This window comes from Drosophila subobscura, chromosome O, assembly GCF_008121235.1.
Source record: "Drosophila subobscura isolate 14011-0131.10 chromosome O, UCBerk_Dsub_1.0, whole genome shotgun sequence".
In the NCBI taxonomy this organism is placed as follows: Eukaryota; Metazoa; Arthropoda; class Insecta; order Diptera; family Drosophilidae; genus Drosophila; species Drosophila subobscura.
This window is the reverse complement of record NC_048533.1, coordinates 18,484,967-18,511,750: the sequence shown is the minus strand read 5'-3', so window position 1 is coordinate 18,511,750 and position 26,784 is coordinate 18,484,967. Positions and strand designations below refer to the sequence as shown.

Below are 26,784 nucleotides of genomic sequence, written 5' to 3'. Positions count from 1 at the left end.
GTCGCAAAACAACATCGATTTCCAAACAAGAATAGTAAACCAAATAGTCGATTTTTTTCCATCTCTAAGTCACAGGTCAATGCGAATATTTGTGTATTTGTTGTAAACAAAATTGCGAAAAGTTCAAAGTACCAAAATGAAAGTGGAAGAATTGGAAAAATGTGCACCAAGCACTGACTGGAATGTGCTCTACTGGGTGCTGGGTACCATTCTAATGCCTGTGGCGCTGCCTCTGGCACTCTTCAATATATGGCAGCGATTCCGTGCCCAGAAATTCCGTAATCAGTTGGCGGGCAAGGTAATGACTAATTTTTATAACTTCTTGCGATTCCTTACCTTATGTAAAACCCGTCCAGGTAGTGCTCATTACGGGCGCTAGCTCGGGCGTTGGTGAGGCCTTGGCTCATGTTTTCTACAGTGCAGGCTGCAAAGTGATTTTGGCAGCACGGCGTACCTTAGAGTTGGAGCGCGTTAAAAAGGATCTCATGGCACTGGACTTGGTAATGTGTAGAGCTGTCATTATTTAAGGTAATTCATTAATTTGCTGCATTTAGGAACCTGCATACCCACCGACTGTGCTTGGCCTGGATCTAGCGGAGCTCAACACGATACCGGACTTTGTTACGCGCGTTCTGGGCGTGTACAACCAAGTGGACATTCTGATCAACAACGGCGGCATCAGTGTGCGGTCCGATGTGGCCTCTACGGCAGTGGATGTGGATCTCAAGATAATGGTGGTCAACTATTTTGGCAGCGTGGCTTTAACCAAGGGTGAGCGTGCTTCTACAATGCCTAACAAACCCAACAATAATTCGATTTCTCTACTTTCCAGCTCTCCTCCCATCCATGATCAAACGCAAGAGTGGTCACATCTGTTTCATTAGCTCGGTTCAGGGAAAGTTTGCCATACCCCAGAGAGCTGCTTACTCCGCGTCCAAGCATGCCATGCAGGCTTTTGCCGACTCCCTCCGTGCCGAGGTGGCCAGCAAGAATATAAACGTCTCCACCGTCAGTCCCGGCTACGTGCGCACTCAGCTCTCATTGAATGCTCTCACAGGAACGGGCAAAAGCTATGGCAGTAAGTCAACAATATAAATGCTCGTGTGCAAGTATTCAATTTTCAATGTTCGCTTTTCAGAAATGGACGACTCCACAGCCAAGGGCATGTCGCCTGATAAGTTGGCTGAGCGCATTTTGAAGTCCATTCTGCGCAACGAGCCGGACATTATCGTTAGCGATATTCAGGCCAAGATCGCCTATTACCTCCGCCATCTGTGCCCCACTCTGTTCTTCTGGGTAATGGCGAAGCGCGCATTAAAATTGGAGAAGGCAGACAAGAAGACGAGCTAGAGCGTGGCACAATGAATGTGAAAACGTTTTGTATTTAAGTATTAGTTTCGTTTTTATTGTTAATTGAATTTCACTTAAAATGATGAAATTATAAAGTATCGCATATACATATGTGTGTGTGTTGTGAGGGTTAAAAATTAGTGGTGTTTTTGTTTGCTCGTGCTATTGCCTAAGACTAATAAATAAAGTATTGTAGTAATCGTTAAATAAAGTACAACTTAATTGTCACACATATGCTTTTTGTTCGCTAATAATACGTACGTTAATTTAATTATTGTTGTCGATTGGTTTTAAAATGATTATTCGTAAAATGCTAATATTCACTTCTTTGCTCTTCGGTTTTTGTTTTTCATCTCTTTTGTTTTGTTTTGTTTTGCTCGAACTCGACTCTTGAAGACTCACTTAATTGACAAAAATACAATATGTTTGTTCTTGGATGGGATGGGGTTAGATGCGAATGCTGATGCTAATGCGGTCTGTGACAACATGGAAAACTGGCCATTAACTAGGGGCTAGCTGGGTGACGATGTGATGGGAGGACATTTTGTGGGTTGCGTGCTTATATGCAAATTCATTTAGCTAAATTATAAAAATAGCATTAATCCATCTTGTGAAAGGTATAAAAAAATTAATTACAATTGAGGTACACAATACACATACAGATTTAAAAATCGTTTGCAGTTTTACAGTTATATTTATACATACATATACACACATCTGTATATATATAGATTAAAATCAATCGATTTCTTATGTACATTACACAAAAATTGTTCATTTCGCGCTAAATAGTCTTTTTGTCACGCATCAAAATACTCTCTCTCTCTCTCTCGGTCGGTCCGTCCCCTCTGGCTCCGATCCGATTTATCTCTCCCGCTTAGACATTAATCATTTGCATTTAATATTATATACAGTACACAAACATTGGCAATTTGTATCTTTTTTTTTTTGGTAAATTTTAAAACGTTTTTCTTGCCTTTACTTTAGTTTTTGTTGACTTTGCTTTGTATAGTTCCATTTTGAAATAGTCAAGATACCGTCGTTATGTCGAAGATAAATTAAAAATAAAGTTCAATTCGATTCTCCATTTGTTTTCGTTATTTTTGTTTAAATGTTTATAAGCATTTGAAAGCGATTGTCGCGTACATACTATTTCGTTAGCTTCTTGCTCCTGGATTCTGCTTCCGTTTCCGTTTTCGTTTCCTCACTGGCCTACACGCGTTAACTATCGGGTCTGGTCTGTCACTGTCTCTGTCTGTCCTTCTGGTTCGGGTTCGGGTTTCTTGAGCTGGAGCTTATGTGTTTTTATCTAATAATGGTTTGTATATTCCACAAAAATATACCCAAATGCTCGTAAAGTTGCAATGGTATTGCACGCCCCTTGTGTACGGATATTTATGTATGTATATAGATATAGTCTATATATAGTCTAGATGCAATTTGATACGCCGATTTCCTACACATTCATATAGCTACAAATATCAATCATTGTCTTAGACTACAAATCGTTATTGTATCTATGTTTTAGGTGTGTTTTGTATGAAGTGAGATTTTTTTTGTTACTTTTTTTTTTAATTCGAAAGCCGCTTTTGTGATTTAATACGGAATGTGACTATAAAGTATACCTACATGTGTGTGTGTGTGTGTCTGGTATGTTTATGAATATCGTTAGGTGTCCTCATTATTGTTTTGCTCTGTTCATTGCACTAACTTGTTATTGCATATAAAAACTATTTCCATTTGATATCCTATGTACTATGTAGTATATAGAGTATGTATTTACACAACAACTGCTACTGATTTGGCGAAGGCGATAGTGGCAATGGTATGTATTATCTCTCTCTATGGGTTCGAGGCGTGCTGACAGTTTATTTATGTACATACTAATGTGCAGTGCATTTGTCGGGATGGATGTTGCTGGGGGTCTGGCGTGGCTGGCTAATATTCTACATATGTCGATTTACTGCAAGTGCTACCTGTAAAAACTAACTTCGATGCATATTGCTTTTGATTTTTATTGACAGTTGTCGTTGGTTATCCATTTGATCTACTTTTGCCGTATAACTAATCCGCTCTCCCCCTTCTACACGCTCTCTCTCTATAATCTACTTGGGCTTCACGCTCACTCTCTCTCTGTCTGTCTGTCCTAATTGTTCCTTATCTTAGTTTTGATCTTGAAAAATATGCAAAGGATGAGTTGAAAAGTTCTTGGTTAATCATTTAAGTTTACTTCATTACTAAAATAGCACCTTGTATTGTTCTGTGTGTGTAAGTGTGTGTTGTTTGTCGAAGTTTAGATGAGGTGGTCGATCGTTGTTCGAAAGTTGAAGAGTAGGCAAAACTATAGGTATACAGTTCATATAAGTACATGTCGTAGGAGGTACCATAACATTAGGAGTAATACTGTTTTAAAAATTAGTTTTAAACAGATGCCGAGATTTGGCAGTTAACATAACGAGAGCGATACTCAAACATAATCCCTTCACCTAGCTTAGAAGACTCTCCTCTCATTAGTGATGTTTCTGAATTCACAGGAATATCACGGCAAGTGGAGGAATCTCCATCGAACAGATGCCACACATACGAGTATAAGTATGTACATACGTAGGCAAAGTTCAGTTTCAGTTTACGGAATACGATACAATAAGTGGTAAACAGTAGAAGGTACAACGTGCGGTGAGTGCGTCTGGCGGTTTGGAATTAGCGGTGGCTTTCAATGGGTGCGTGCGTGGGTGGGTGGATGTGTGTGTGAGCAGAGCGATTGGAGATGCTGATTTTCTGCGTGTTGTGGAGGCTAGCCTTGGTCGGGGGGATATGTATGTACGAGAGCTTTTGTGTGGCTGTGTTTTTGGGATGTGTGTGTGAGTGTGTGTGAGTGGGCGTGGGCGTGGGCGTGGTATTCACATATTCAGCAGAAACGGCAAGTTTAAGGCAGTGTAAAGTACATATACATACATATATCTTTGCATGTACATAAATACAAGTACAAATATATATTATATACTCGAATATTTATGTACGCATGCATGTAAACCTATGCGACAATTTGTATAACTAACATTAAGACTTATCACTTTCACTTGGTTGGTTGGTTGGTTTGTTGGTTGGTTGGAAACACAAGAAGCAACCGCCGAGTAGCTGCTGCTGCTGCTCTTAGCTAACCAGATTCTCAACGTCGGAGACGACTACCTCCAGGTCCGACGGCAGCTCATTGTTGTCTGTTGTGGTGGTCGTCGCACCCGCCGCTCCTCCTGTTGCTGGTTTGGCTGCAGCCGCTGACGCAGGTGCCGTTGAGCGCGTCCGGAAATTGTGGAGACTCCGTCGCATCGGCTGGGCAGGCGGTTGTCGTTGCATGGCGCTGGTTGAGGCGGATTGCTGCAGCGGCTGGGGTAACGCTACTCCCGCAGCAATGGACGAGCTTGTCGTTGTGGTGCTGCTGGAAGATTGACGCGAGAAGCTCGGCGGACCTGCGGTAGTCGTGGGGTTGGGGCCACCGCCACCTAGGCTGGCTCGCGGAATGTTGCTGAAGCTGTTGCGCGAGTTGCGCGTGGGCGGCACTGGCGCTGCCTTCGATGAGGCACTGCTGTCCCTGCGCAGGTTCGCATTGGAAGAGGAGCGTCGCTGGTTCGTGGCAGTGCTACCGGGTGGATCTTTGCCGTTCTTGGGCCCACTGGCCTTCAGGTTGAGGCTGCTCCGCTTCTTGGTCTTGGCCAGGTTCTGGCTAAGATTGATAAGGTTCTGAGTGCTGCCAAAGTTGCGCGTGAGATTCACAGAGCCGCCAGCGGCCTGGGCATCGGCTTTCACTTTGCTGCTGCTACGCCGCGGAGCTACGGCGAAGGGATTGTGGGTGGACAGCGAGTTGGAGCGGCGGTACGAGCTGCGCTGTACAGGAACTGGGGCAGGTGCTGGCACAGGCACTGGCGCCTCCAAACTGGCTCTATTGGAGCTTGGAGCAACTTTACAGCTGCTTGACTTTGATGTGGACGCCTCGGCCTGCAGATCCACATTCTCGTAACAGTGCTCTGTGGCACGGGACGCGACTGGAGGCTTTAACGTCTCGTAGTTGGGCTCGTTGAGCGTCAGAATTTGGTTGTCATCCTCTGCCTCATTGCAGAGAAGCAGTGCGCTCCGCTTAGTGCGCGCCGTGATGTCCTTCGAGGCCGCTTGCCCAGCGGCACGTGTACTGCTTTTCTGTCCTCGCTTTGGCCGACCCGCGACCACATGCGTCTTCACTTTGGGCTTCTTGGACAGACGCAGGGAGAACTTGAACGGCGGCTTGTAGACCACTTGAAGTTTCACCTTCTCGTTGGACAGATTTCCCATCGATTTGGTCTTCTGTGGGGGCTTCTGTACCAGCCTCTCCGGCGTGGACTGCGACTTGCTCATCACCTTGCGCACCCGGGAGCTGTGCTCGATGTGCGACAGCGGTTGGGCCACAATTGGCGATTCCAGCAGCCACTTCTGCACTTTGCCAAAGGTGTTGGTGTGATTGTTGGTTGTGGACAGATTGGAGGCATCATCGCCGTTGTTGTTGCGATGCGAGTAATCGATGATTTCCTTCATATGCTTGCCCAGTTTCTTGTTGCTCTTTTTGGGATCATCCTCCAACGATTTCTTCTTGCCAATGCCATGGGATCGTTGTGTCTTCTTTGGCTCCGCATTGAAACTAGTTTTTCCTGCTCCACGGGATCCCCCCACTGCGGCGGAGGCAGCAGCAGCAGCAGCTCCTGCTACCGCACCCGTTCCTGACTTCTTGCTGCGCTCGCCACGCACCTTCTTCTTGAAGGGCACCTTCGTCCGCACAGCGGTGTGGACTATCACCCCGTTGTTGTTTTCCGGCAGCCGCACTGTCTCCGTGGTGGCGCTGTGTATTATGGTAACGGACTTAAGCTTCAGATTCGATCGTTTCGCCAGCAGCTTTGTGCTCAGTATCTGCAGAAGAGAACCACAGAGTGGGAGGATTAGATTAGTTAGAACGAATTGGGTTAAAATGGGATTTGGAAATGGTTTCAATGCTCATTCAAATAATGACTGCTAGCCTAGATTCCTGCCCTGAAATAGCCTCACGTGACTACGCTAAATGAGGATGTTCTTCGAGAGATTCTAAAGGAAATCGATCGTCGGACGCTGGCTGCTCACCCACAGTCTGAGACTGAGCCAGGGCAAGCCCTTTGGCCTCATGCTGATCCCTTAGCATATGCGTGACCAGGCGCATTAGCTTGTGCAAAGCCAAAGAACAAACTCAAGTCAAATTAAATGCTCAATCAATTTACATTGCACCCCCAAATTGTTTCACATACCAGAAGCAAAATGACGCCAATTGCAGCCAGGGCCACCGTATACCAGTTGTGCTCCATCCACTTCTTGAACGTGGCAATACTCTCCTCGGAGAGCAGCAGTTTACGCAGAGTGGCCAGAGGTCCAGAGGGATCCACTTCGCGGCACTTTTGAAAGACATCGCAGTACCTAGAAGGCAGGAGAGAATATTTAGCAATCACTTTGGGATGAGAAAATGTCTAAGCGAACCCATTATAATCATTGCATGGTGTGCCTGGCTTCGAGTACATATCCGGGACATCGAATGGAGCCTCATTCCACTCGAAGGAACTCCTGCACGGGTTGTCCTCGCCAGGCAGCTTGCAGCACAGCTCGCACGACTTGATCCGATCGTCCTGAGGCCCCGGTATGCACTGACATGACTCCAGTCCATAGGCCAAGCAAATGCTGCCGGTGCAGTCGCCCATATAGCAAACAAATTCCTTGTTACATATCGTCTTGTTAGGCTTGTTCACCGACGGCGGACACTGGGGTACACGTCCATCGCAGAACGAGGGATCCCGACAGCCATTGTCGTCTCGACACTTGTCGCCAAACTTCAGCTTGCAGTCGGTGGTGCAGCAGGGGCCCTGGGAGGGACTGCAGCGGGCATGAGGCGTCAGAGTACAGGGCGTCTCGTCTATGCGTGGCTGGCGTGACATGGGGAAGCAGCAAGAGTCCTTGCAGTCCTCCTCCCAGCCGCAGTCGCACTGCTCTCCCGGCTCGACGACGCCATTGCCACAAATCGAGGACTGTGGCTCTGTGAAACAGCCCTTCATGGAACGCGCCTTGGCATTCAGGACGGGCTCGATGGACTTCAACGAGCAGGTGCTGAACTTGTTGTTGTTCTTCTTGTCTCCGGAGGTGGCACGGGCAAACATAATGAAGTTGCCATCCTCCCCACCCGGCGTACATTGCTCCGGATCGTGCTGGAAAAACCGAAAACTTGTAGATCGATGATGTTGCTAAGAAATAAGTTTGACATCTTACGGGTGAGCCAAAGTTGTGGCCAATTTCGTGGGCTAACGTCACATGGGAGACGGCGGGCGGCACATGCTTGCCATAGTTCAAGAGCGTCACAATGCCCGTGTTGAGGGACTTCAGGGAGCCCCGATAGTGTCCATTCTTCTCGCACACGCCACCAGCATTCTTGAGATCTCCTGTCCAAGCCAGTCCTAAGGTGCCCATCTCAAAGTCGCGATAGGTAAACATGTAGGCCAAGCAAAAGGCATCGTAGTCTTCCTCTGTGTAAAGGGACATGGATTAAATCATACAAAATAAACTTTAATGCGATTTTTCTTACCCGAAAATAGTTCCAAAAACTTCTCCACGCCATAGTTGCCGGGGAAACGATAGGTTGGATCCTTCATGGCATTCATATTGTGCACCTTGATACGCTTTATCATGAACGTGATGTTGTCCGGCTTGCCATCGTTATTAAAGTCTGTATTCCGATAGATCGAATTGGCACGCTGCACATGACGTGTGATGGCCTCAATAGAGGCCTCGTCGGAGCCCATTTTCTGAAAGAATGTGTGATCTGCCTGCAGATACAGCATGCACGTGGTCTTGCGATCGTACAGCAACCTTGGCGAACTGTGTATATCGTCGCCCCGACCGCTCAGCAGATTCGTCATCAGCATGCTGTTAAAGCTCGGATTGTGTGGATTGGGTGCGAATATAATCTCCGGATTGTAGTTATTCACAATGATGTTTGGTTTCTTGGTGGCCCCATTTTTTGTGATGATCTCAACGTGTGTCTTGTGGCTGGGCCGATCGTTGGCGTTGCCGTTGCTGTTTCCATTGTTGTTGTTACCCAGGAAGAGCGTTGTCCAGTTGGCATTGAAGAAATTACTTGGCAGATTTCCGTTGCTGTTGCTGCTGTTGCTTGGCTCCTCGTAGGGAGTGCCAAACTCTGGCTCGATGGGACGATTGTAGGTGCTCACAATGATGTTCTTGTGCTTCGTATACAATTTCCGCACATTGTTGTTGCTGTTGTTATTGTTGTTGCTATTATTATTGGCATTTCCATTATTGCTGTTGTAGCTGCGACTGCCTTCGCCGACATTGGAGGGATTATAGTTATTTACAAGTATATTGCGGTTAGACGTGGGTTTCGTCAGCGTGGCCAGAAAGCTCTCCGTGCTGCGGCCAGTGTTCCTCGTTGTCGAGGTTGTTGGATATCTTCTGGTTGGCCTCTCATCGCTCCGATCCTCTTCGGAGGCCAGGACCCGAAAATCATCATTGTAGGGCACCTCCAGATCTAATGGCAAAGGCGGGTTACGATTGTATGTGGGCGTAGGACTATCAGACATGGCCACCTAAAAAGAACAATGCATCATTAATATGCGACTCAATAGCAGTTGAATGGCAATCGCTTACCTCCTCCGGCAGCCAACGTTTTTTTCGCAACTTTTCGCTGGCGCAATGCGTCTTCGTTGGCACCTGTGAGCTCAGACCGCCTCCGAGGTGCTCCTTCTGCATATTTACATCACTTAACTTATATACTATGCTGTGGACGCCACTCTCGGCTAATTGCTGGGAGTAGCGTTGCGCTGGCTCGATGTAATAGTGCTCCGCTTGAGTTTCAATCGTGCCATCGAGCAGATTATCACTGGTTAGAATGGCCTGCACATGGGCAGCCTCATCGTCCTCCAAGCTGCCAGTGTAAATGCGTGAGACATCGTAGTCGATGGGTCCCAGTGTGTTCTCGATTTCCACATCGTGGGCGAACACCGAATGCGGCTGTTGACGCAGCACCAATCGAAAATCTCTGCGTGAAGAAAGAGAGGGTCAGTGATTAAGTGTAATCGGAGCTTGCTCAGACTTGAATTGAGTTCAAACTGCAACAAAGTCCAAGCCCACCCACGCACACTCACCTGTCATGGGCCGAGAAATTCAATCGTATTGTGTGCGCTAATCCACTCGAGGACGATGACGACGACGTCGATGACGGTGTGGGCTCCACTTGACGCTTTTGGCGGAAGCGCGCCTGCTCCAAGTGCCTGAGCTGGGCTGCCTGCAGCACACTGCGATCGAAGTTCGCCGCCTCCCAGTGCTTGATGTACGGCGTCAGTTTGTGGGTGTAGCCTAATGAAAGATCAAAAATCATTGACTCAACGTTTCCTTGTGGGTGGGGGAGGGAGGGAAAGTATTGGAGCACTCACCTGGCAGCTTGAGTGGCGTTGGAACGGCCAGCAGCCCACTGGGCACCCACAAAAGCGCCAGGAGCCCCAGCAGCCAGCTCATCTGGCTGGATTGTGTATCTGTGTCTGGGCGATAGTGTATGTGTGTGTGTCTCTGGCAGTGTGTTTGTGGTGTGTGTTAGTGGAAACCTAACTAGTTCTAGGTTGCGTTTTCTTGGATTAACCTCTGTGTCTGACCCCCAGGCATCACATTATTGCAGCCGTCGCCGTTTCTCTCTGTTGCAATAGGAGAGTGTGCCAGAGGAGAAAGAGGTGCAGGGAAATTGCTCAGGCCGCAATCCGCGTACCAATCTGTGACATTTCCACGCGAGAAGCTGTTGAAGAAGAATGAGAATGGTTATAATCGAGTTGATTGCATTAACGGTTGCCCTGCCTGTCTCTCTGACACAAAGAAACTGCATTACGTATACGTCCGGACTCCGGATCAGGCACACCATACACGCAGATCATATGGAGAGGTGCAAAAAGTGGCTTTCACCTTTTCCAGCAACAATGAAATATACGCAAAATCTTTTTGTTCAGCAACAATTTTTGCGTTTCTTTGCATAAAAGGCAAAAGCCACAAACAGCAGGAGAGCAGTGAGAGGGAGAGAGGAGCAGCGCCACAGCATCTCATTAGCACTTCACATACGCACGCACACACGCATACGAATGAATCGTATAGAGAGTCGGTTATAAGTGTGCGTGTGTGCCCGTGAAAATTACTGTTAGCTTCCCGTTTGTGGCTATCCAGTGTTTAGCGCACATTTCCTTTTAGCCTATGGAATTAAATGCATTCCTTTGCACTATTGACAACCGTTTAATTGGATAATTATTCTTTTTTTCTTCTGTGCGTGCAGAAGGGTTTGAGTGTGTTGTTGTCTTCATATACATATGTGTGTGTATTCTGGCCCAAAAAACGCTGATGCGCTGCTTCTTACTCGCTGCTCGCTGCTGTTTTGTTGGTGGCTTGAACCAAAATAAGATGTACGAAATTCAATTAGCCACAAATTGTTGCACTTTTTCGTATTGGGATTGGTTAATTGGATTTGGCCAACTTGCGAATATCAAATATTTAAAAGAAACAAACACGCGCAAACACACACAAAACAATCGACCTCCACTGGTAGCTGTATTTCCCATTAACGCGCTGCCACTGGCTGGCGTAAATGGTTATAAGCCAGTCCCAAGTTTTTTTTTCGCTTCGTTACCACGGCCCAAAAACCTGTTCTTCTGCTTATTCATCCAGGCCCGAAACAAACGAATTTCCCGTGCAATATATGGCATTATTATTTATGTAAGCCTTGATTAATGGCATGGCACATACTTTTTTATATCCACTCGAGCATTTTAATTCGTTTTGTTCTCCAGAAGCAACTTTTTTTTGTGTGTCGCCCACCACCCCATTGAAAAACGAACCAAGGTACGTATTAAACGGTTTCAGGTAGCTATCGATAGTAGCGATAGAATCGCAGGTATCGGCCACATTATTAATTGCAAGAATCTAACATTTTTCCGAATAAAATATCTATCTAGGGATTTACATTTCTTAAATAAGCCTTACATATTAATTAACAGCTTTCTTAATCAACGATTGCTGCTTCTGTATGCCTTCACGAAGCTCCTGGGCATTCTGCTCCAGTTTCGCGCAGCAGGACTGCAGTTTCTCCTTTTGTGACTCCAAGGTGTCTATTGTGGCAGCCAATTTCGTGACCTTTTGATCGTATGCATCAAACACTTGCCACCACGTCTGGAGAGGCAGATTCTCTGGCTCTGTCAGCAGTTCATGTTCCAAATCTGAGTTGTCCGAGTTGGTGGCTACTTGAGGCTGTTGGACCTCAAATGTTTCCATATCGGCCAGAATTTCATCCACAGTTGGGGCGGTTGGCGGTGGCTTCGTCTTTGGCTTGGACTTTTTAAACATTGTTGTGCTTGTGATTCTATAAGGTTCGGAACCGAGTGATAACGTCAGCAGTTCTAGGAAAATGGCTGGGCTAGGGCTACGCTTACCTTGTGTAGCGGAACTGTAAATGCCTTCAAATTTGTTAGCAGTCTTATAGCTTTATGATGTTGTAATGTCTACCTAATTTTAGTAAATATTCTAATGGAAAACGTAAACAAAACTAGTCTTATGTTCATAGAGATGTAAGATGTATATTGATACACCTTTTGTACAATTTATCGGTACTTTTGTGCGATTGACGATCCAGAGATGAAATTGTCGCGGAGACACCTGACGGTCATGAAAAGCCTTTAAGTTTGACCTATTCTGGAAAAGAGTAATCGATAAAACGCAAGTGTGTGCTGTGCCATCTCTGGTTTGCGCGCTTGACTCTTTTGCATGTTTTGTTTCTGCAAATTTGTTTACTAATTAAAATATAATGGGAAACCAGGACGAACTCAGTACCGGAGCCAAGCAGAGGTTCGTAGAGGCGGCTGCACGTGCAAAGAATCCACTCGACACACTACCATACGACAAGTACACGGCCCCGTCCGGAGAAGAGTTCAAATTGATCTGCCGCACAAAGAGCGATGCCGATGCGAAAACCATAAAGTGGGCCTTCAAGCTGGCAGAGACGAACGTGGGACCCTACTATAAGCAGTTAAAGATGGGCTGGCAGCCCAAAATAAAGGCGGCGGAGCACAACAAGAACTGGGCCCGCTATCTCGTGGCACAGAACGTCAAAAAAGAGAATGTGGCTTATTGCATGTTTCGCTTCGACATGGAGAACTACGACTGCATACTCTATTGGTGAGTGAGCACTTTAAAAGTTACCTTATGCATACGTGAGTAGTTAATTTGGCTTTGTTTTGCAGTTACGAAATGCATGTTGCGGCCAACTCGCAACGCAAGGGCCTGGGTCGATTTATGATGCAAGCCCTAGAGGACTGCGCCCGCCACTGGAAGCTCGAGAAGGTCATGATTACAGTGCTAAACAATAACGAGAACTCCATATCGTTCTACAAGAAGCTGGGCTACACCAAGGACGAGACATCTCCGGATGTCACAGAAGAGGCCGAATACCAGATCTTTAGCAAGTCCACATTGGGCTGAGTATTTATTAGATTACCATAGAGAATGCAAAAAATATGAATTATTTCAACAAATTGGCCTGCTTTTCAAAGTAGTTGGCCATGCGAATGTCCTGGGAGCTCAAGCCGCCCACGTCATGAGTGGAGAGAGTGACGTTGATTTTGTTGTAGCAATTGAACCATTCCGGATGATGGTTTATTTTCTCGGCCAGAAGGGCCACGCCCGTCATGAAACTGAATGCCTGATTGAAGTCCTTCAAGACAAACTGCTTGTAAATGGCATCGCGACCATCCACCAATGTCCAGCCAACGTCCAGCAGTGGCTGCAGCTTCTCGGCACGTTCCTGTTCGTTGAGCTTAACCTGCGGGGAGCAACAAGTATATAAGACAGAAGCCATACACACACATTTTAAAGCCTAAACTAGGCCTTGGGGGTCAAATTGTGAGGCGATAAGCGCGTGATAAAGGCAGTCTTTTGATCAACTTATTGAGAGAACAATTCGATTGCCCTTGCTTTAAAATATTTCTGTATATGCCCAACTCACCACCATTTTACTTGTTTTCCCTCTTGCGCTTGTTGTTGCTGTGGTTCGGTTTTGAGTACTGTATAATCTGCAGAGCCCCAAGCCGCCACCAGTTGCTGCTGCCGACTCAACTTTGACGAGTAGATTTGCAGCTTTTTGAAAGTTATTTTTAATCACATTCTGAGCAAATTTTGTTAGTAACATTTTTCTGCCAAACTGGTTCGTGACGGCCAACTGTATATACCGAAATATACTTTCTCATTTTCAAAATATACCGAAGTCTCAAATCATATTCCTCGATTTTGATGTTCTATCTGAAATTACTAGCTTGCAAAGACTTTTAACACTGAAGCAATAGTTCAATCCGATTGAAGAATCAATTTGGCTTTTCATTTATACTCCTTTTCATTGGATTGTAAACTTTGTGACCTTATATTTTACAAATTTGTATTTGCATTTTTCATCCAAATCACCCCTACTGGAAGCTTCCTGGAGCTTTCGTATGTTCCGTATGTAAATGTATGCAACATGTAGAGACACTTGTATGTATGTTAACTGATGTCAGTGAACATTTTTGAATGTATTTATTTATTATAATTAAATCATCCTTTGCTGATCCATAAACTCTCTTTATTAGGTTTTACTATAAATCTCGTCTATCTCTATCGTATCTGTCGCTATCTGTTTTGTTTTACAATGTTTTGCCTGGCGTTCCTCAAGAAAGTCATTTAGGTTCGCTCCTATTCAATCTGTTTGCGAAAGACCTGCCCCAAGTTATTTTGCACTCAGTTACTTTAATGTATGCTCGGTTTGCTAGTTAAAATGGCCAGAAAACTATATAAAATTCCGTAAATAGTCACCCTGCTGGTATTGCAGTTCTCGAGAACTGGTTCCGCGAAACGGTACTTTTGGTATAAATTAAAATTACAATTTGAGACTTTTTTATTTGTTGTATATATATAATTTGATTGCTAGGATTAAGATGCGGCTTTCTATATAGCTAAAGAACAGAGTTCTCTCTTGAGTGGACAGCTCTGTTGAGCGCGCTGATTAATTATAGTTTGAAATCCAATAAAATGACTTTTGTGGCTGTTTACTTATGCACCACGTTCTCTGCTTCACCATTGCCATAGTAATCATAGTCCACAGTGGCCGTTGAGGACCGCATCTTTGGATGCTCCGAGGAGGTGGCCAGCTCCATAGGCTGTCCCGTGGTGGCCTCTGTGGCGGCTGGGGTCGTTTTCCGCCAGCGAAGACTGTAGCGGCTGCGCAAAAATGGTGGCTTGGTGACCATGGTCATGGTGTTGCCAAAGACTAGACGAAGCGAGGGTTGTGAGAAGAAGCGAAGCGCCCAGCGACTGTGTAAATTGCTTACCCAGGCTAAAGAGGCAACAGCACAGAATCAGCATCAGGGTAAGCTTCATTCTGCCAAACTCTTGCAATGCAAACTGTGTCCCAAGTCTGCAGAGTCGGCTCCATTTATAGTCGCTTCCCTGCAAAGATAAACAATTCCCCCGAGGTCGGTGGAAAGCGAAAGCAGCCATCATCATCGTCTGCTCCCTTGAGTCCACATCGGCCACCCAAACCAAGTTCATTCACCGCTTTGGTGATTTTACATTTTATTCTGTAATCTGTGATGCGAACGAACACTTACTAAGCTTACGGGTTAAACGACATTGTACAATATATCCAATCGGTATGCCTAACAAATATGGTAATAAATACGTGTGTGGATTGGATCTTATGCGCAAAGAGCAGCGCCTCAATTGTCCGGCTCAGCGGGTCGCGTGCGCCTCGGACCCGAGGGTATTGGTGGCGGCGGCACATCGGGAACCTCTCTGTTTTTACTCTCCGATCCGTTTCTGATGTCCTCGAAACTGGGCTTCACCGGCTCCAGGCTCAGCTCCAACGGCAGTGGCTGTGGTTCCTCCTTGGGCGGCGAGGGTGGTGGCGGTGGTGCGGGTGCTTCTGCTGCTGTTGTGGGCTCCCGCATTGGGTAGCCCTGTGTGGGATAGTAGTCGTAGGGCGGCAGATAGTTCTGGCGCACATAGCCAGCCTGGTCGTAGATCACCGGGTACTGGCTGTACGGATAGGGGAGGAGATGCGTCGGCTGTCCCGTGTACTGCGATGGCAGACGGATGAGAACCGGCGGCAGTCCCTGCTCGTTGAGTGGCAGCGGCATCTGTTCCTTGGTCATCTCCTTGGGCTCCAGTGAGGGAGGAGCAGGCTGCTGCTCCACAGGCGTTTCCACCGGCTGCTGGTGCTCGTAGGGTGCAAATCCCGCAGGATACTGTGCGCCAGTGGGCAGCGGATAAGGCAGCTACAGAAGAAAATTCTTAGCTTGTCATTGGACTGAAAACCAAACTCACTCTACTCACCCTCTCGTTGGGCGTCAAACCGGGCACAATTGGCTGACCAAACCGCACCGATGGGGGACTGTAGAAGCCATAGGGATTGTACGGTCCGAAGGGAGCATAGCCCGGCTCATGTATGGTGGGCTGGATGACAGGATAGGCCCTGCTCGAGGTGAGATTATCATCGGTGGTGATGAGGGCATTGTAGACTTTTGGCTTCTTGCGCAGACGACGCGCTGCCTGGGATGAATCGAGGGACAGCACCAGCACCAATCCCAGCAACAGAAGCAGCAGCGTGCGCTGTAAGAGAATTTGTGTTTGATTTTCCAGTTTTTCACTCACTGACAGTTGTCCCTGATTTGTCACTGGATACTCGTAATGCTTCTGAGCCCCAGCTCCAATCATAATCTGTTTAATTGATTGCCATATCGACAATCAATCAATGAATTGTTGGGACCACGCACAATCGAAGTGTTTGACGGAAGTTGGACTCCCCGCACGAGCACCATAAGGAAACCATGGCTCGTTAGTAATGGAAGCTTGGCTTGGGCCATGCCCGGTTCCCATTCTCGACTACTTCCCCAGCCCCCCAAAGCCTTTCAAATGCCCCCAGTTGCTGCAGTCAAAACGTGGTCCAATGGTCCAATGGTCCAACAACAAGCATTCAACACATGTCTGCCATTGTTGTGAATTAACTACACTTCATTAGTTTTGAATTGAAATGTAGATTGTTCCTTTAATTGGATTACGCGGAGCTGATCGAACCGGACGAGCGATCGCTGAACCTCTCAGTCCAAACAGACTTCTGGAGGCTTTCCCTTGCTTTGCACACCCTAGAGAGATTTTGTTTAGGTCTAGGTCCGGTTGAAGAAAATGCTTTGGTGGTGCTCTGGCATGAATATGCACTGAAGCGATCTGCGGAACAACTGCTGCTGCTGCTGCTGCCACTCACAAATTGCTGATCTCGGATTACTTACCCCCACAGACGGGGCTGGGGCTGGGCTGGGCTGGGATTGGGAAGCATGCTTATTGGCCCCTGGCCCCTGGCCTCCTTCTCCTTTCATCCATTTGCTGACTGACTGACTGACTTACTGGCAATTTGCTTTGCTTTCCATGCATTTCACTTTGACTTTCCTTTGGCGTAAACAAACACCTACACCCACGCGCCTGCCCCGTGATTTCCGCTCTTACAAATAGAAACGCTCCGACTGAGAGCAATTTTCAACGCTTTTCCTTTTCTATTTTCTGTCTTCGTTGCGGTCTGGGCCTCACCTGGCCTGGCCTGGCCTGGCCTTAGCAGTGAAATGAATCGAATCACCCAGACAATAATCGTAATGATCTCGCGATCAGCGATCATGAGCTTGATCATGTTTAGAGTGGAGTGGATCGGAGTGGAGTGGAGTGCTGCACTTCAGCTCAACGAAATTGGGCCACATTGAGTGGCAAAGTGTGTGAGGGGCAGCCAGGCCATGCCATTGTAATAATCCGTTAAAAGTGATAGTTTTAGTGGGAGGGGGTGCCGTGGGTGTTTTGTTTTGTTTTGCTTTGTTTTATAGGTCCAAATCAAGAGCTCTATGTGGGTGGGTGGTCCATGTGGACATTGAAGATCAAGTTTGAACTGCAATGAACTGCACTTTTCATCCAAAAATACACACTCGAATTGTTTATTCTAATCTAAAAGTGTTGGTGGGATTTGCTTAAGAAGGAAACAAAGTGGAAACGCAATTCTAGTTTGATTTGGAATCTCTTACTCATAATTATGAAGCACAAACAATTCATTCTGCAGAATAATGTAGCCCATAAATATCTGCTCTTGTGTACATTTTTATGTATGTTTGTCTGTCTGTTCCTAGACCCACTCGCCACCCATTCGCTTTGGTTTCACTGGCCTGCAGTGGCAGGTCTGACTCAGCCCGCAACCAGACAGCCAGAGTCATGGCTAAGACTGGGGACCAGTTCAAAGGCAAATTAGATGCCATGGGCCACAACAGTGCAACCTTAAACCTGACGCTTCGACGGACAACGAAAGTGAAAGTGTAACCCAGAGAGAGGGACGGGGGAACGAGTCAATTAAACTGATCCATTAGGGCTGTGCTTACCTTTTCCATTTGCATATTTTTGCCGAGTTTCGTATGCAGGCGGTGCAGTCCGAGAATGTGTCGGGAAGCTCCAGAAAAGCCCAAAAGATATCGCATAAATTGTTGAATGTGTCCCAGCCGCAGCCTTGTTGCGCCTTCTCTGGCTTCTTGCAGCTGGAGCAGGCTTATTGCTTATTGAATTGTTTTTAAAATGCACAATTTGTTCACCGACTACGACGACGGCGGCGGCGTGCACGACACGTAATGACTTTGAAAACAAGTTGCTATAAATAATACAAAATAATGCAATGTGCGGCACATGCAAAATCCAAGTGCACTGCCCAGATCTCGGAGTTGGCGAAGGGGTCTTAAGTGTGGATATGGAACCCAGCAAGCACACAAACAACACACACACAGAGAGCAATAGAGAGATGGAGACCGGAGCACAAGTTGACGCGGAGGCTGCTAACGTTCGACTGGCGATGGCGACGGCTGCGCACGCGCGTTTCTTATTTGGACTTGGATCCAGCGGTCGCTGGCGCGCACCCGGTCCAACCTTTTATACCTTCGGTATGCTGATGCTGATGGCGATGGAGATTGGTGGGATGGCCTGCTAGTTGAGCTGCGGTGTGGTGGCTTTTGGTTTTTATTGTCCCACTGGCAGGAACTCCTAGCAGTTGGCCTAGTTTTCCAGCTAACCTTGCTCCGACTTGGAGTTTCGTTCCTTCCAAAGTTAGTTACTGAAGAGACTCTACAGCTGTGGGTATTCCCCCTCTACGATCCATTCAAACAGCAACCCAAATAGCTTTCCTCTGGGATCGCTTTTCATTTGGCTTCGTTTTAATTGCTTTTCGGCTTTAATTGAATGCAATAAACCGGGCGAAAGTGTAGAATTGCTGCTGGAAGCGACTGGGCAAAGGAATTTGTTCGGCTCTCCACACATTCCACACAGAGTGAGTCGGCATCTTGCCTTTATTCTAAGTCCATGAACAATGAGTTTAACGCTTTGCCAAGTTTCACTTTCATTAGCCACAAAAGCACAGAACAATTGCCTTTTTTGCTGCTGCTCATTTGTCTTAGAGACTGTTAACTAGCTGCTGCTGCCAAGCTCCCCCTCACACCACACTAAACCGTACCATGCCACTCGATTGTTAACCAGATTGTTAATCTGCAGATCCCCCCTGCTGCTCTCTCTCTCTCTCCAATGATCATTCGCTAATGCCACTGCCTGCAGTCACGTTCACTGCCAGAGGTGATAGGTGTCAGTCGGGTCTCCCTACACCCACACTCGTGCAACAGATGCCGACAGATCTGGGGGTCAATTCGAAACAGTTTGAAGATTGCTAGACCCTGCCTGGCGGAACTTTCGCTTTTGCTGCTTTGATTGGCATAACGATGGGTCTGCTGTACTGCTGGTCACGTGTCTTTCAGTTCCATTCCCTTTTATCTCAGATTTGGGTTCAAAGAAATTAAATTAAAAATTGTTTTTCCAATTTTTTGAATTGGCTTAAATCTGAAATTGTAAATCGTTTAATTCGAAATCGATCTCGAAAGTTGTATGTATGTAGGTTTGTACTGTTGGCTCAGTGAAACCAACACGGTACACGCACATGGTACATGTACCAATTGTGCTGACTTTTTAAAGCTGATTGCTTCGAAACGAATACGTTCACTGATAGAGGACGCCACTGTCAAGTTAGAAACAATTTAAATTAAATATCATTTTGGACTCTTGCGCCGCGATCTCGATGTGATCACCTCATTGGAGATAAGAGCCAGATGCACAATAGACAAGTCGACAGCTGTGCAAATTTCTTAATATGCTTGCTGCCCTATGACCTTTGATAAGGCAATCAATGGACCAGTCAATCACCTGCTTAGCGACCCAAGAGTCCAATTAATCTATCGATAGGGAGCGCAATCCGTGTATTGGTATTAGAATCCGTTTGCTATAAATACAAACGCTGAGCGCGGCAAAAAGTGCAGTTGCAGTTGCATTCTGGAAAATACATCAGCATGAAGGTCCTCATTCTCCTCCTGAGCTTGGCTCTCGTTTGTGCCGCCGACCACCACGAGCACCATCACCATGGAGCCGATGGAGCCTCCACTTATGTTGTGAAGAGCCACGACGATTTGGTCTCCTATCGCACCGCCTGCGTGGAGAAGGTGCACGCTCCTGCCGAGCTGGTGGCCAAATACAAGAAGTGGGAGTACCCCGATGATGCTGTGACGCACTGCTATCTGGCCTGTGTCTTTGAGAAGTTCGGTTTTTACGACGAGGAGCACGGCTTTGATGTGCACAAGGTGCATGTTCAGCTCTCTGGTCCCAGCGCCCAGGTGGACCATTCTGATGAGACGCACCAGAAGATTGTCCAGTGCGCCGAGACGCATTCGAAGGAACACGATTCCTGCGCCAAGGCCTACCACTCTGGCATGTGTTTCATGAATGCCAATCTGCATTTGGTGCAGCACAGCGTCGAGGTCTAGGACTGACGTCTGAAGCATCCTAGGACCAGAACATTCCTGATCGTTTGTTAAAAGTTCAATAAAATGACACATTTTGTCAACCAGCTTTAGTTTGGTTTAGATTTTCTAGCATTTGAAAGCTAGCGTTTTTGGTTGGGCATTTGCTAACTCTTATAAGCTGGTTGATACAAGGCGTAGCTGCTCGCTACTCAGCTCTTGAGCTATAGATGGCGACAGCATTAGAAATGTCGGAAGTGGAACTTGGAGCATGAACATTTGAAACTAATGGTGCATTTATTCTGCTATTGAACTTAATAATTAAATCATACACTACATATTTTATACATCCCTCTTTTGCTTCATGTAATCCTTGATCCAATGAGAAAATCTTCCTGATGTGGCACACTTGTAGGCCTGGTAGGCCCATTCATTAGGCTGACTTGGACGCTGCTCCCTCCTGTTGCAGAAATCGACCACGAGCTGCAATTCCTCCATTTGGTTGTGGCCAGCAAAGATCTTTGCTATGCGCTTTGCATTGTGGCCACTCTCGTCGGACCACAGGCCGAGCCTCTCCACCAGGCATCTCAAGGTCTCCGCATCCTGTCCCTCCGACTGAAGGCGACAACTGTCCAGATCTTCGTGCACCTGCTCGGGGCTGGGCAGCTGCCAGACCGAAGCCGCTCTTGTAGATGGCACGGCCAAAAGCAGAAGGCAGCTCCAGCAGAAGATCTCCAATATGTGTGGACGCATTGTGTATTCGGCAGTCAACGATTTGGGATTGGGGCAAGCTCGGAGCCACTTGTCTCTTTTATAGAAATGTTCTGGTGGCTGAAACCAGTTCTAGAAGCGCCGCCGATTCATGTTGCGACATTGACATTAACCTAGAATTCATGGAAACTAAAACTGCCGGCTGCGAATCTAATTGTTTGTCATCGTACACGAACTGATGTAATGGAAACCTCCAGTGGGGCTCAGGCTCAAGCCCCTCTCTGGCAGATGAAGTACTCATCACAGAGTCTTTATATACAGCTGACAGACAGTAACTTTCCATTTCGGAGGTGGACAACACTCTGGGTACTCATGTACTTTGAAGCGGGTTTAAGTTCATGAATGGTCTAGCGTCCACATAGACCCATTATAATAGAGCGTCACGTCTGGATTAATTGAGTGATAAGTCATTGAAATGCCTAATAAAAAATACTTCCTTACTGGTAGCATCTTTCGTACATTTCTCAATCTGCATACAACATATTTCACTGCCGATAATAATGCCAGCGTTTAAACTGCAACTGCAATTATAAGTGCGCGGCTCATTGATTCGGGCGTTAATTTCCAAAGGTCCGCTCACTCTCAACCTGATTTCAGGACCTTTATTAAACATTCCAATCACACGTGAACTGCTCTTTATGGATGTGTTTTTTTGTTTTTGCTGCTCCAGCCATCCTTTGAGCGGTTTGAGGCCCTTGGACTTTCTCCGCCGACTGTGACTACTTCATTAACAACTCGCTGGGGCGCTTTCACGCTGCAATAGACTTTTCCGCACCATTCAATCCGTGCACATGTCAGCCCCGTTTGACAAAGCTAATTTCCCTACGACGCCTGAGACCTCAAACCCAATAGCACAGAGCCCAGAGCCTAGAGCCCAGACCGCAGACCGCAGACCTGCGGCTTTCCCCGCCAGCCAGCCAGCCAGCCAACCAGCCAGCCCGCCAGCCAAACGACAAACAAACACTTCACACGACCTATTCAATTATTTCTCAATTAAATGTCGTGTAAAGAAGTCATCATCGTCGACATAGTCATTGAACGGCAGTCCCGTCCCCAGCCCCATCCGCATCCATGAGCACTTGGCACATTTGGCCCGAACCAAGCCCGAGCGGAGCTTGCAAATGGGCGGATGCATTTCACGAGTGTCGAAATAGTCAAAGGCAGGGCAAATTCAATTTGGGTTTTTCATTTCCATTTACCTTTGCAGCCGCCTGGTTTAGTTTTCCATGCAGCATTAAGTACTTAGTTTCAAAGAGTTTCCAGCAACAACAAAAAACAGAGACGATATCCAATGAATTACTCGAAACGAAGTGAAATCAAATAAAAGAATGGAATAGAATTTGAGCTGAAAATCTACTCAAATCGTGTGCTTTCGTCACATGGTTTTATTTATCGATATGTGGGCCAAGCATCAAGGGGCATCATATGTATTCTTCGATTCTTAGATGGTAATTTGAATGGATTCATTTCTACCCAGAACAATTATTAAATGTCCATTACTTTTCCACTACGATTTCCGAGCTTACTCCATGACACTTCGACATTGAATACTCTGCCTTCTCGTCACTCTCCATGTACACATATTTCCCCACTCTGCACTTGTATTTTGCCCTCTACTTCCTCTATCAAGAGCATGGTCCTTGGTTGTGTTTTTTGGTACGATTCCTTCCTTTTTCATATGCTTTTCGGGTTTAATGGTCTGCGACTTGTTTCTTTTGAATGTGCATTGTTTTCTCCACTTGGATCCCTTTTCACTCCAATGTTCTCTGCCCCAATCTCAAACTGTTTCCATTGTATGCAACCATCTGCAGCACCTGCCCCAGTCCAGCGCTGCCGGCAGGGGCAGCCAACGTTCATTGAAGCCGCTCTAATTGCAACTTTGAAACTCAATTGGGTAGACACAAGGCCAGGTGGGGCAGCGGATGGATGCAGTAGCGCCACTTCTCTCGACCATAAACCACCAATTAAATATAAATGTTTGCGCTTTTCTGAGCACCGCTCCTCCTCCTCCTCCTTCTCCTCTAGTTTTTTATTTCCTGCGCTCTCTCAATTTTACAGTTTACAATTTGCACATGGACCGTGTCCGAGTGGGAGTGGGGGCGGAAGGTCAGTTCCATTGCTCACATGATGAAAAGGTCCTCGGGACACGTGCGTTTTGTTGAGGACCGCGGGGCGGGCATTATTCTTCGCCTGCTTTTATGTTCTGGCCCGACCCAAGGACCTGCTAACGATGGAATATGTGGGGAGTTTTCCTTGGCTAAGGTCTGCGTTTTAGTGCTGAACAGCTGGCAAGAAATGCGACAGTAAAAACTTTTTGCATCCCGAAAGTGCGGAGTCTCTGCTGATGGGGCGTGGCCTTTGGTAGGCGACACATTGTGCCAAAAGTTTTCTATCCTCATTCCCTCGGATTGTTGGCCTAAAAGTTTTCCTTCCTCTCCCCCACGCATAAACTTTTGCGCAAAAAAAGAGAGAAAAATTTAGATAGAGAGGAAAATGCTAGAAAATTGGAATACTTTCCAAGTTGGAAAGTTTATTCCGAATGCAAAGGCATTCTGCATGGCCGAGAGAGGGGGCTGGGGATCTGGGGACCCAACTTAATTAATTATTAATTAGTGAATCATCTCAAAGCCAAACAAGTGGCCAATGGCTGGCAAAAAAGAAGAAGTAAAAAATGGTGTATAAAAATACATTCATATTAAAACATCACACAAAAGGCCGCGAGGAGAGAGAGAGAGAGAGAGAGAGAGAGAGTGCTGGACAGGGGGGCACGGATACGGATACGGATGCGGAGGCGGACGCGAACACGGCTGAGAACGGAGCTGGAGGTCAGCGCGTGCGGCGGCTTTTGTTGACCGCACTCCGCGCATTAGCGTGGCTAAATTGCGGACCAGTTGGACACTGGCGGAGGGAGGGGGCTTGGTGCTGTGCCAGGATCAGGACTCGGGATGCCCTGCCATTGAGTGTACTTGTCCACTCTTATCGTGGCCAGGGAGGGAGTGGGGCAGGCAGCGCTGTGGTAATTGGAATTAATTTAGCATTAAGCTGCATTTTCTTTAGCCAACTTGCCGTGAGCGCAGGCTGGGGCGGGCACTCTGTGGTGGACTCTCTCTTCATTATGAAGTACCAACATTTTGTATACTTTTTTTCTATTCCTCGTCCACGTCCACGTCCACTTCATTCTTTTTTTGTATAGACATCGCTTGGGTTGTTAATTAATTGCGCTTAGTTGCCGCAAATGGCAGTTGGCAAATGATCTCGGTCCATCGTCGAGGGCGTGGCAAGCAGAAGCTGGGAGTCATTAGCGCGGCAAGCAATTAGCAGAACTTGGCACGGGAATGCAAAATACTTTTCTCAATTCAAGAAAGTTTTTAGGCATCATTTCATTCCATTTATTATCTAAGCAGATTTCGCTGATGGACCCGCATAAGCAGCATCGACTTGCAATGCCTGCAATCAAAGGCAACAATTGCAGTCATCTCCGCACACGCAAACAGTACCCCCCATATATCAGTATAGAGTATTGTAGTATTCAAAGGACATGCATGCGCAGACGTGCCACAAGACAAAGTGGGCGGGAGGGCGAGTGAGACTGCGAGTGAGATAGCTACAATTTGTCTGCAACTTATTGATATTTTCCACACACCGAGGGTAGACAATGTAATTTTCGTGTGTTCGATTAGAGATTACAGATGGAAATTATCATTAAGGTTCGTTTTGTATTGGCCTCTACAAAGACGTTACTTTTAATAGGAGAAGAAGAGTTTACTCGTGCAAGCGAAGTCTGCACTTAAGTAAATAATTTTCCAGAAGTTTGCCAGGAGATTGGCTTGGCTTGGCTTTGCTTTTTGCGATTACTGGCTTACAGTTACACAATTGCTTTCACACATTGCTGATGCCTTTCGAGCAACCCTTTAGCCCCAGTCAATGGGGCGGACTGCGTCTTGTTACTGTTTTATCTGTTTTTCGTGTACGCCACGCCCCGCAGCCTCCAGCAGGTTCCGCCACCCATTCGTACCCTTTGCAGAGCTCATTGCTACTCATTAACCTGTGTGTGTGGGTGGTTGGGTGCCGTAAAATCCTTTTGTTTGCCAACTGACAATCGCCAGCATGGCTCCCGCTCCGCCTGCTGCATTCAGTCGGTTCATTGTTGTAGATGTATATTGTAGATAGTCATTGTGCTATCTTTCGCTTGATTACGGCCAAGGGATTTTTGGCACACACACACTCACACCCAGTCCTTTACTCTTCCATTGTTTGCTGGCATTTGACCGCGTGTTTGGCACTCGCAATTTCGTAATAATCCTGACTGCCTGCCTAGTGCCTGCTCCCGTACCATTTCCCACTCTGGATCCACCTCCACACCTTGGCAACCAATAAGTGGATACGCTTATTATCCTTTGTTGACGTTGATATGTGCACAGCTCACTCTCTCTCCATTCTCTCCCTACAGCCAGACCTGCAAGTTCTGTGTAATTTTATTCATAAACCCAACTAGCAGGCCAGGATTAGACGGGGATTCATTTTGGCCTGGTGTTTCTGGTGGCTTCTTGGGATGGGTGCCTGTACCTTGGGAATGGGGCATGTTCTGTTTTTGCTGTTGGCTATTTGCTGCTGGCAGTTGGCAAGACACCAAAAACACACAGCAGGCGGCTGGCTGCTGGCTTGGCTGCGTTTGGCTTTTGTGTCAATGAATACAATAACCAAATTAAATAACCAAGGTGATGCAGCCAGGCCCATAAATCCGTTGCCTGCAGGCACGTCAGGCCATACAATTCGACAATTTTGAAGGGGTTAGAAATGCTGGGAATGGAACTCATACGCAGCGCAGATCCAGAGGCCGAGACCGAGGCCGCTGCAATTAGCGTACACTTACCCACTAATAGATACTTATCTGGGGATCATAACTCATGTCTGACAACAATGCTGCTGCCTGGGAAAGGATCTGCGTTCCCGCACTCGCACTGGAGTCTCTCACTTTTGATATCCAATTTATTTATTTGCGTTTATTCTGCCAGAAAATCAAAATAAACGCTGCGGGGACACATTTTTCCACATGTCCATATCCTCTTGGATCAAATGGCAAACAAATAATGATATAAGTCCGGGGGAAGACTCAAGTGCAACAACCTTCCCACACACAGATAGTCGAGCACATCCTTTAGATACATTTGGTCTGCCCTGCCAGGTCTTCGTACCTTTTCTTCCACTTGATTGGATCGCCTGCGAACGCATCCCAGGCACTTGAGCTCATGTTCCCCCCCTTGCAAACATTTTCATTTGCTTGTTTTCTTTGCTGATTTTACGTTTTGCCCTTGGTGCTTACTCTCTTTTTTTTGCGGGGGCGAATTGCAAGCAATTTAACTGCAATTAAATTGCAATTTCGCCGCCACACACAGAGAGACAGGGGCCAGCTCCAGCTCTAGGATTGCGCAAGCAGCCGAATACCACACAAAGGCGTCAGTTTTTGTATTTTTCAGAGTTTTTCTTCTGCTCCGAAGGACTGACGGCCCCTGCCCCTTGCCGCCATGGTGTTACCTTTGTGTGGCTTCTGGCAAAGGGAAAGAACACTGAAAACCTTTGCATTTGCAGAGTTTACAATTATTTTCGCACTAAAAAGCGAGTGCTGGAGGCGCCACCCCCAGCTCCGCTACTCACAGGCCAGACCAGACCCGACCCGACCCGACCCTCTGCGCCTCTTGACTTGCCCTGT

General features: G+C 46.8%; 9 protein-coding genes across 12 annotated transcripts; 3 read left to right on the top strand and 6 right to left on the bottom strand.

Moving 5' to 3' along the window:
* The first annotated feature begins 75 nt into the window (after window positions 1–75).
* Window positions 76–1,490, top strand: LOC117897718 (dehydrogenase/reductase SDR family protein 7-like). The gene is made up of 5 exons (XM_034806743.1): window positions 76–298; window positions 357–500; window positions 555–771; window positions 833–1,078; window positions 1,139–1,490. Exons 1-5 carry the CDS (start codon window positions 137–139, stop codon window positions 1,348–1,350), a joined length of 981 nt encoding a protein of 326 aa, XP_034662634.1. The 5' UTR covers window positions 76–136; the 3' UTR covers window positions 1,351–1,490.
* An 814-nt stretch (window positions 1,491–2,304) lies between these two features.
* On the bottom strand, window positions 2,305–26,061 carry LOC117897715. 3 transcript variants are annotated; one of them, XM_034806740.1, is made up of 10 exons: window positions 11,416–11,428; window positions 11,179–11,383; window positions 9,834–10,186; window positions 9,546–9,756; window positions 9,049–9,439; window positions 7,970–8,987; window positions 7,657–7,910; window positions 6,877–7,595; window positions 6,651–6,816; window positions 6,407–6,568 (listed from the first exon to the last, which is right to left on the bottom strand). In XM_034806740.1, exons 3-10 carry the CDS (start codon window positions 9,913–9,915, stop codon window positions 6,422–6,424), a joined length of 2,988 nt encoding a protein of 995 aa, XP_034662631.1. In that variant the 5' UTR covers window positions 9,916–10,186; window positions 11,179–11,383; window positions 11,416–11,428; the 3' UTR covers window positions 6,407–6,421. The 3 variants fall into 3 exon arrangements, with proteins under 3 accessions (XP_034662630.1, XP_034662629.1, XP_034662631.1); XM_034806739.1 differs by lacking the exons at window positions 6,407–6,568; window positions 11,179–11,383; window positions 11,416–11,428 and adding exons at window positions 2,305–6,282; window positions 26,050–26,061; XM_034806738.1 differs by lacking the exons at window positions 6,407–6,568; window positions 11,179–11,383; window positions 11,416–11,428 and adding exons at window positions 2,305–6,282; window positions 10,956–10,974.
* LOC117897728 lies at window positions 11,387–12,002 on the bottom strand. The gene is made up of 2 exons (XM_034806755.1): window positions 11,862–12,002; window positions 11,387–11,791 (listed from the first exon to the last, which is right to left on the bottom strand). The coding sequence occupies exon 2, from the start codon at window positions 11,773–11,775 to the stop codon at window positions 11,419–11,421; it is 357 nt and encodes a 118-aa protein (XP_034662646.1). The 5' UTR covers window positions 11,776–11,791; window positions 11,862–12,002; the 3' UTR covers window positions 11,387–11,418.
* On the top strand, window positions 12,149–12,959 carry LOC117897723 (N-alpha-acetyltransferase 40). Its single transcript, XM_034806750.1, has 2 exons — window positions 12,149–12,603; window positions 12,669–12,959. The coding sequence occupies exons 1-2, from the start codon at window positions 12,233–12,235 to the stop codon at window positions 12,904–12,906; spliced, it is 609 nt and encodes a 202-aa protein (XP_034662641.1). The 5' UTR covers window positions 12,149–12,232; the 3' UTR covers window positions 12,907–12,959.
* Window positions 12,881–13,627, bottom strand: LOC117897724 (pterin-4-alpha-carbinolamine dehydratase). The gene is made up of 2 exons (XM_034806751.1): window positions 13,430–13,627; window positions 12,881–13,246 (listed from the first exon to the last, which is right to left on the bottom strand). The coding sequence occupies exons 1-2, from the start codon at window positions 13,610–13,612 to the stop codon at window positions 12,947–12,949; spliced, it is 483 nt and encodes a 160-aa protein (XP_034662642.1). The 5' UTR covers window positions 13,613–13,627; the 3' UTR covers window positions 12,881–12,946.
* On the bottom strand, window positions 14,427–14,871 carry LOC117897726. 2 transcript variants are annotated; one of them, XM_034806754.1, is made up of 3 exons: window positions 14,784–14,871; window positions 14,488–14,722; window positions 14,427–14,452 (listed from the first exon to the last, which is right to left on the bottom strand). In XM_034806754.1, the coding sequence occupies exons 1-2, from the start codon at window positions 14,830–14,832 to the stop codon at window positions 14,502–14,504; spliced, it is 270 nt and encodes an 89-aa protein (XP_034662645.1). In that variant the 5' UTR covers window positions 14,833–14,871; the 3' UTR covers window positions 14,427–14,452; window positions 14,488–14,501. The 2 variants fall into 2 exon arrangements, with proteins under 2 accessions (XP_034662645.1, XP_034662644.1); XM_034806753.1 differs by lacking the exon at window positions 14,427–14,452 and having other exon boundaries at window positions 14,463–14,722.
* Window positions 15,004–18,362, bottom strand: LOC117897719 (extensin). Its single transcript, XM_034806744.1, has 3 exons — window positions 17,862–18,362; window positions 15,787–16,062; window positions 15,004–15,728 (listed from the first exon to the last, which is right to left on the bottom strand). The coding sequence occupies exons 1-3, from the start codon at window positions 17,955–17,957 to the stop codon at window positions 15,171–15,173; spliced, it is 930 nt and encodes a 309-aa protein (XP_034662635.1). The 5' UTR covers window positions 17,958–18,362; the 3' UTR covers window positions 15,004–15,170.
* LOC117897725 (general odorant-binding protein 99b) lies at window positions 19,813–20,411 on the top strand. The gene has a single exon (XM_034806752.1). It carries the CDS (start codon window positions 19,857–19,859, stop codon window positions 20,325–20,327), a length of 471 nt encoding a protein of 156 aa, XP_034662643.1. The 5' UTR covers window positions 19,813–19,856; the 3' UTR covers window positions 20,328–20,411.
* Window positions 20,646–21,160, bottom strand: LOC117899093. Its single transcript, XM_034808869.1, has one exon. It carries the CDS (start codon window positions 21,054–21,056, stop codon window positions 20,646–20,648), a length of 411 nt encoding a protein of 136 aa, XP_034664760.1. The 5' UTR covers window positions 21,057–21,160.
* Window positions 26,062–26,784: the final 723 nt, after the last annotated feature.

Coding starts and splice junctions, on each gene's coding strand:
- LOC117897718 (XM_034806743.1), top strand. CDS start 137: ATGAAAGTGGAAGAATTGGAAAAATGTGCACCAAGCACTGACTGGAAT. Junction 299..356: donor GTAATCAGTTGGCGGGCAAG/GTAATGACTAAT, acceptor AAACCCGTCCAG/GTAGTGCTCATTACGGGCGC. Junction 501..554: donor ATCTCATGGCACTGGACTTG/GTAATGTGTAGA, acceptor TGCTGCATTTAG/GAACCTGCATACCCACCGAC.
- LOC117897715 (XM_034806739.1), bottom strand. CDS start 9,915: ATGAGCTGGCTGCTGGGGCTCCTGGCGCTTTTGTGGGTGCCCAGTGGG. Junction 9,757..9,833: donor AACGCCACTCAAGCTGCCAG/GTGAGTGCTCCA, acceptor ATCTTTCATTAG/GCTACACCCACAAACTGACG. Junction 7,596..7,656: donor GCCACAACTTTGGCTCACCC/GTAAGATGTCAA, acceptor CGGTTTTTCCAG/CACGATCCGGAGCAATGTAC.
- LOC117897728 (XM_034806755.1), bottom strand. CDS start 11,775: ATGTTTAAAAAGTCCAAGCCAAAGACGAAGCCACCGCCAACCGCCCCA.
- LOC117897723 (XM_034806750.1), top strand. CDS start 12,233: ATGGGAAACCAGGACGAACTCAGTACCGGAGCCAAGCAGAGGTTCGTA. Junction 12,604..12,668: donor TACGACTGCATACTCTATTG/GTGAGTGAGCAC, acceptor TTTGTTTTGCAG/TTACGAAATGCATGTTGCGG.
- LOC117897724 (XM_034806751.1), bottom strand. CDS start 13,612: ATGTTACTAACAAAATTTGCTCAGAATGTGATTAAAAATAACTTTCAA. Junction 13,247..13,429: donor GGAAAACAAGTAAAATGGTG/GTGAGTTGGGCA, acceptor TGCTCCCCGCAG/GTTAAGCTCAACGAACAGGA.
- LOC117897726 (XM_034806754.1), bottom strand. CDS start 14,832: ATGAAGCTTACCCTGATGCTGATTCTGTGCTGTTGCCTCTTTAGCCTG. Junction 14,723..14,783: donor CTGTTGCCTCTTTAGCCTGG/GTAAGCAATTTA, acceptor CGCTTCGTCTAG/TCTTTGGCAACACCATGACC.
- LOC117897719 (XM_034806744.1), bottom strand. CDS start 17,957: ATGCGATATCTTTTGGGCTTTTCTGGAGCTTCCCGACACATTCTCGGA. Junction 16,063..17,861: donor AAAATATGCAAATGGAAAAG/GTAAGCACAGCC, acceptor ATTCTCTTACAG/CGCACGCTGCTGCTTCTGTT. Junction 15,729..15,786: donor GTTTGACGCCCAACGAGAGG/GTGAGTAGAGTG, acceptor TTTCTTCTGTAG/CTGCCTTATCCGCTGCCCAC.
- LOC117897725 (XM_034806752.1), top strand. CDS start 19,857: ATGAAGGTCCTCATTCTCCTCCTGAGCTTGGCTCTCGTTTGTGCCGCC.
- LOC117899093 (XM_034808869.1), bottom strand. CDS start 21,056: ATGCGTCCACACATATTGGAGATCTTCTGCTGGAGCTGCCTTCTGCTT.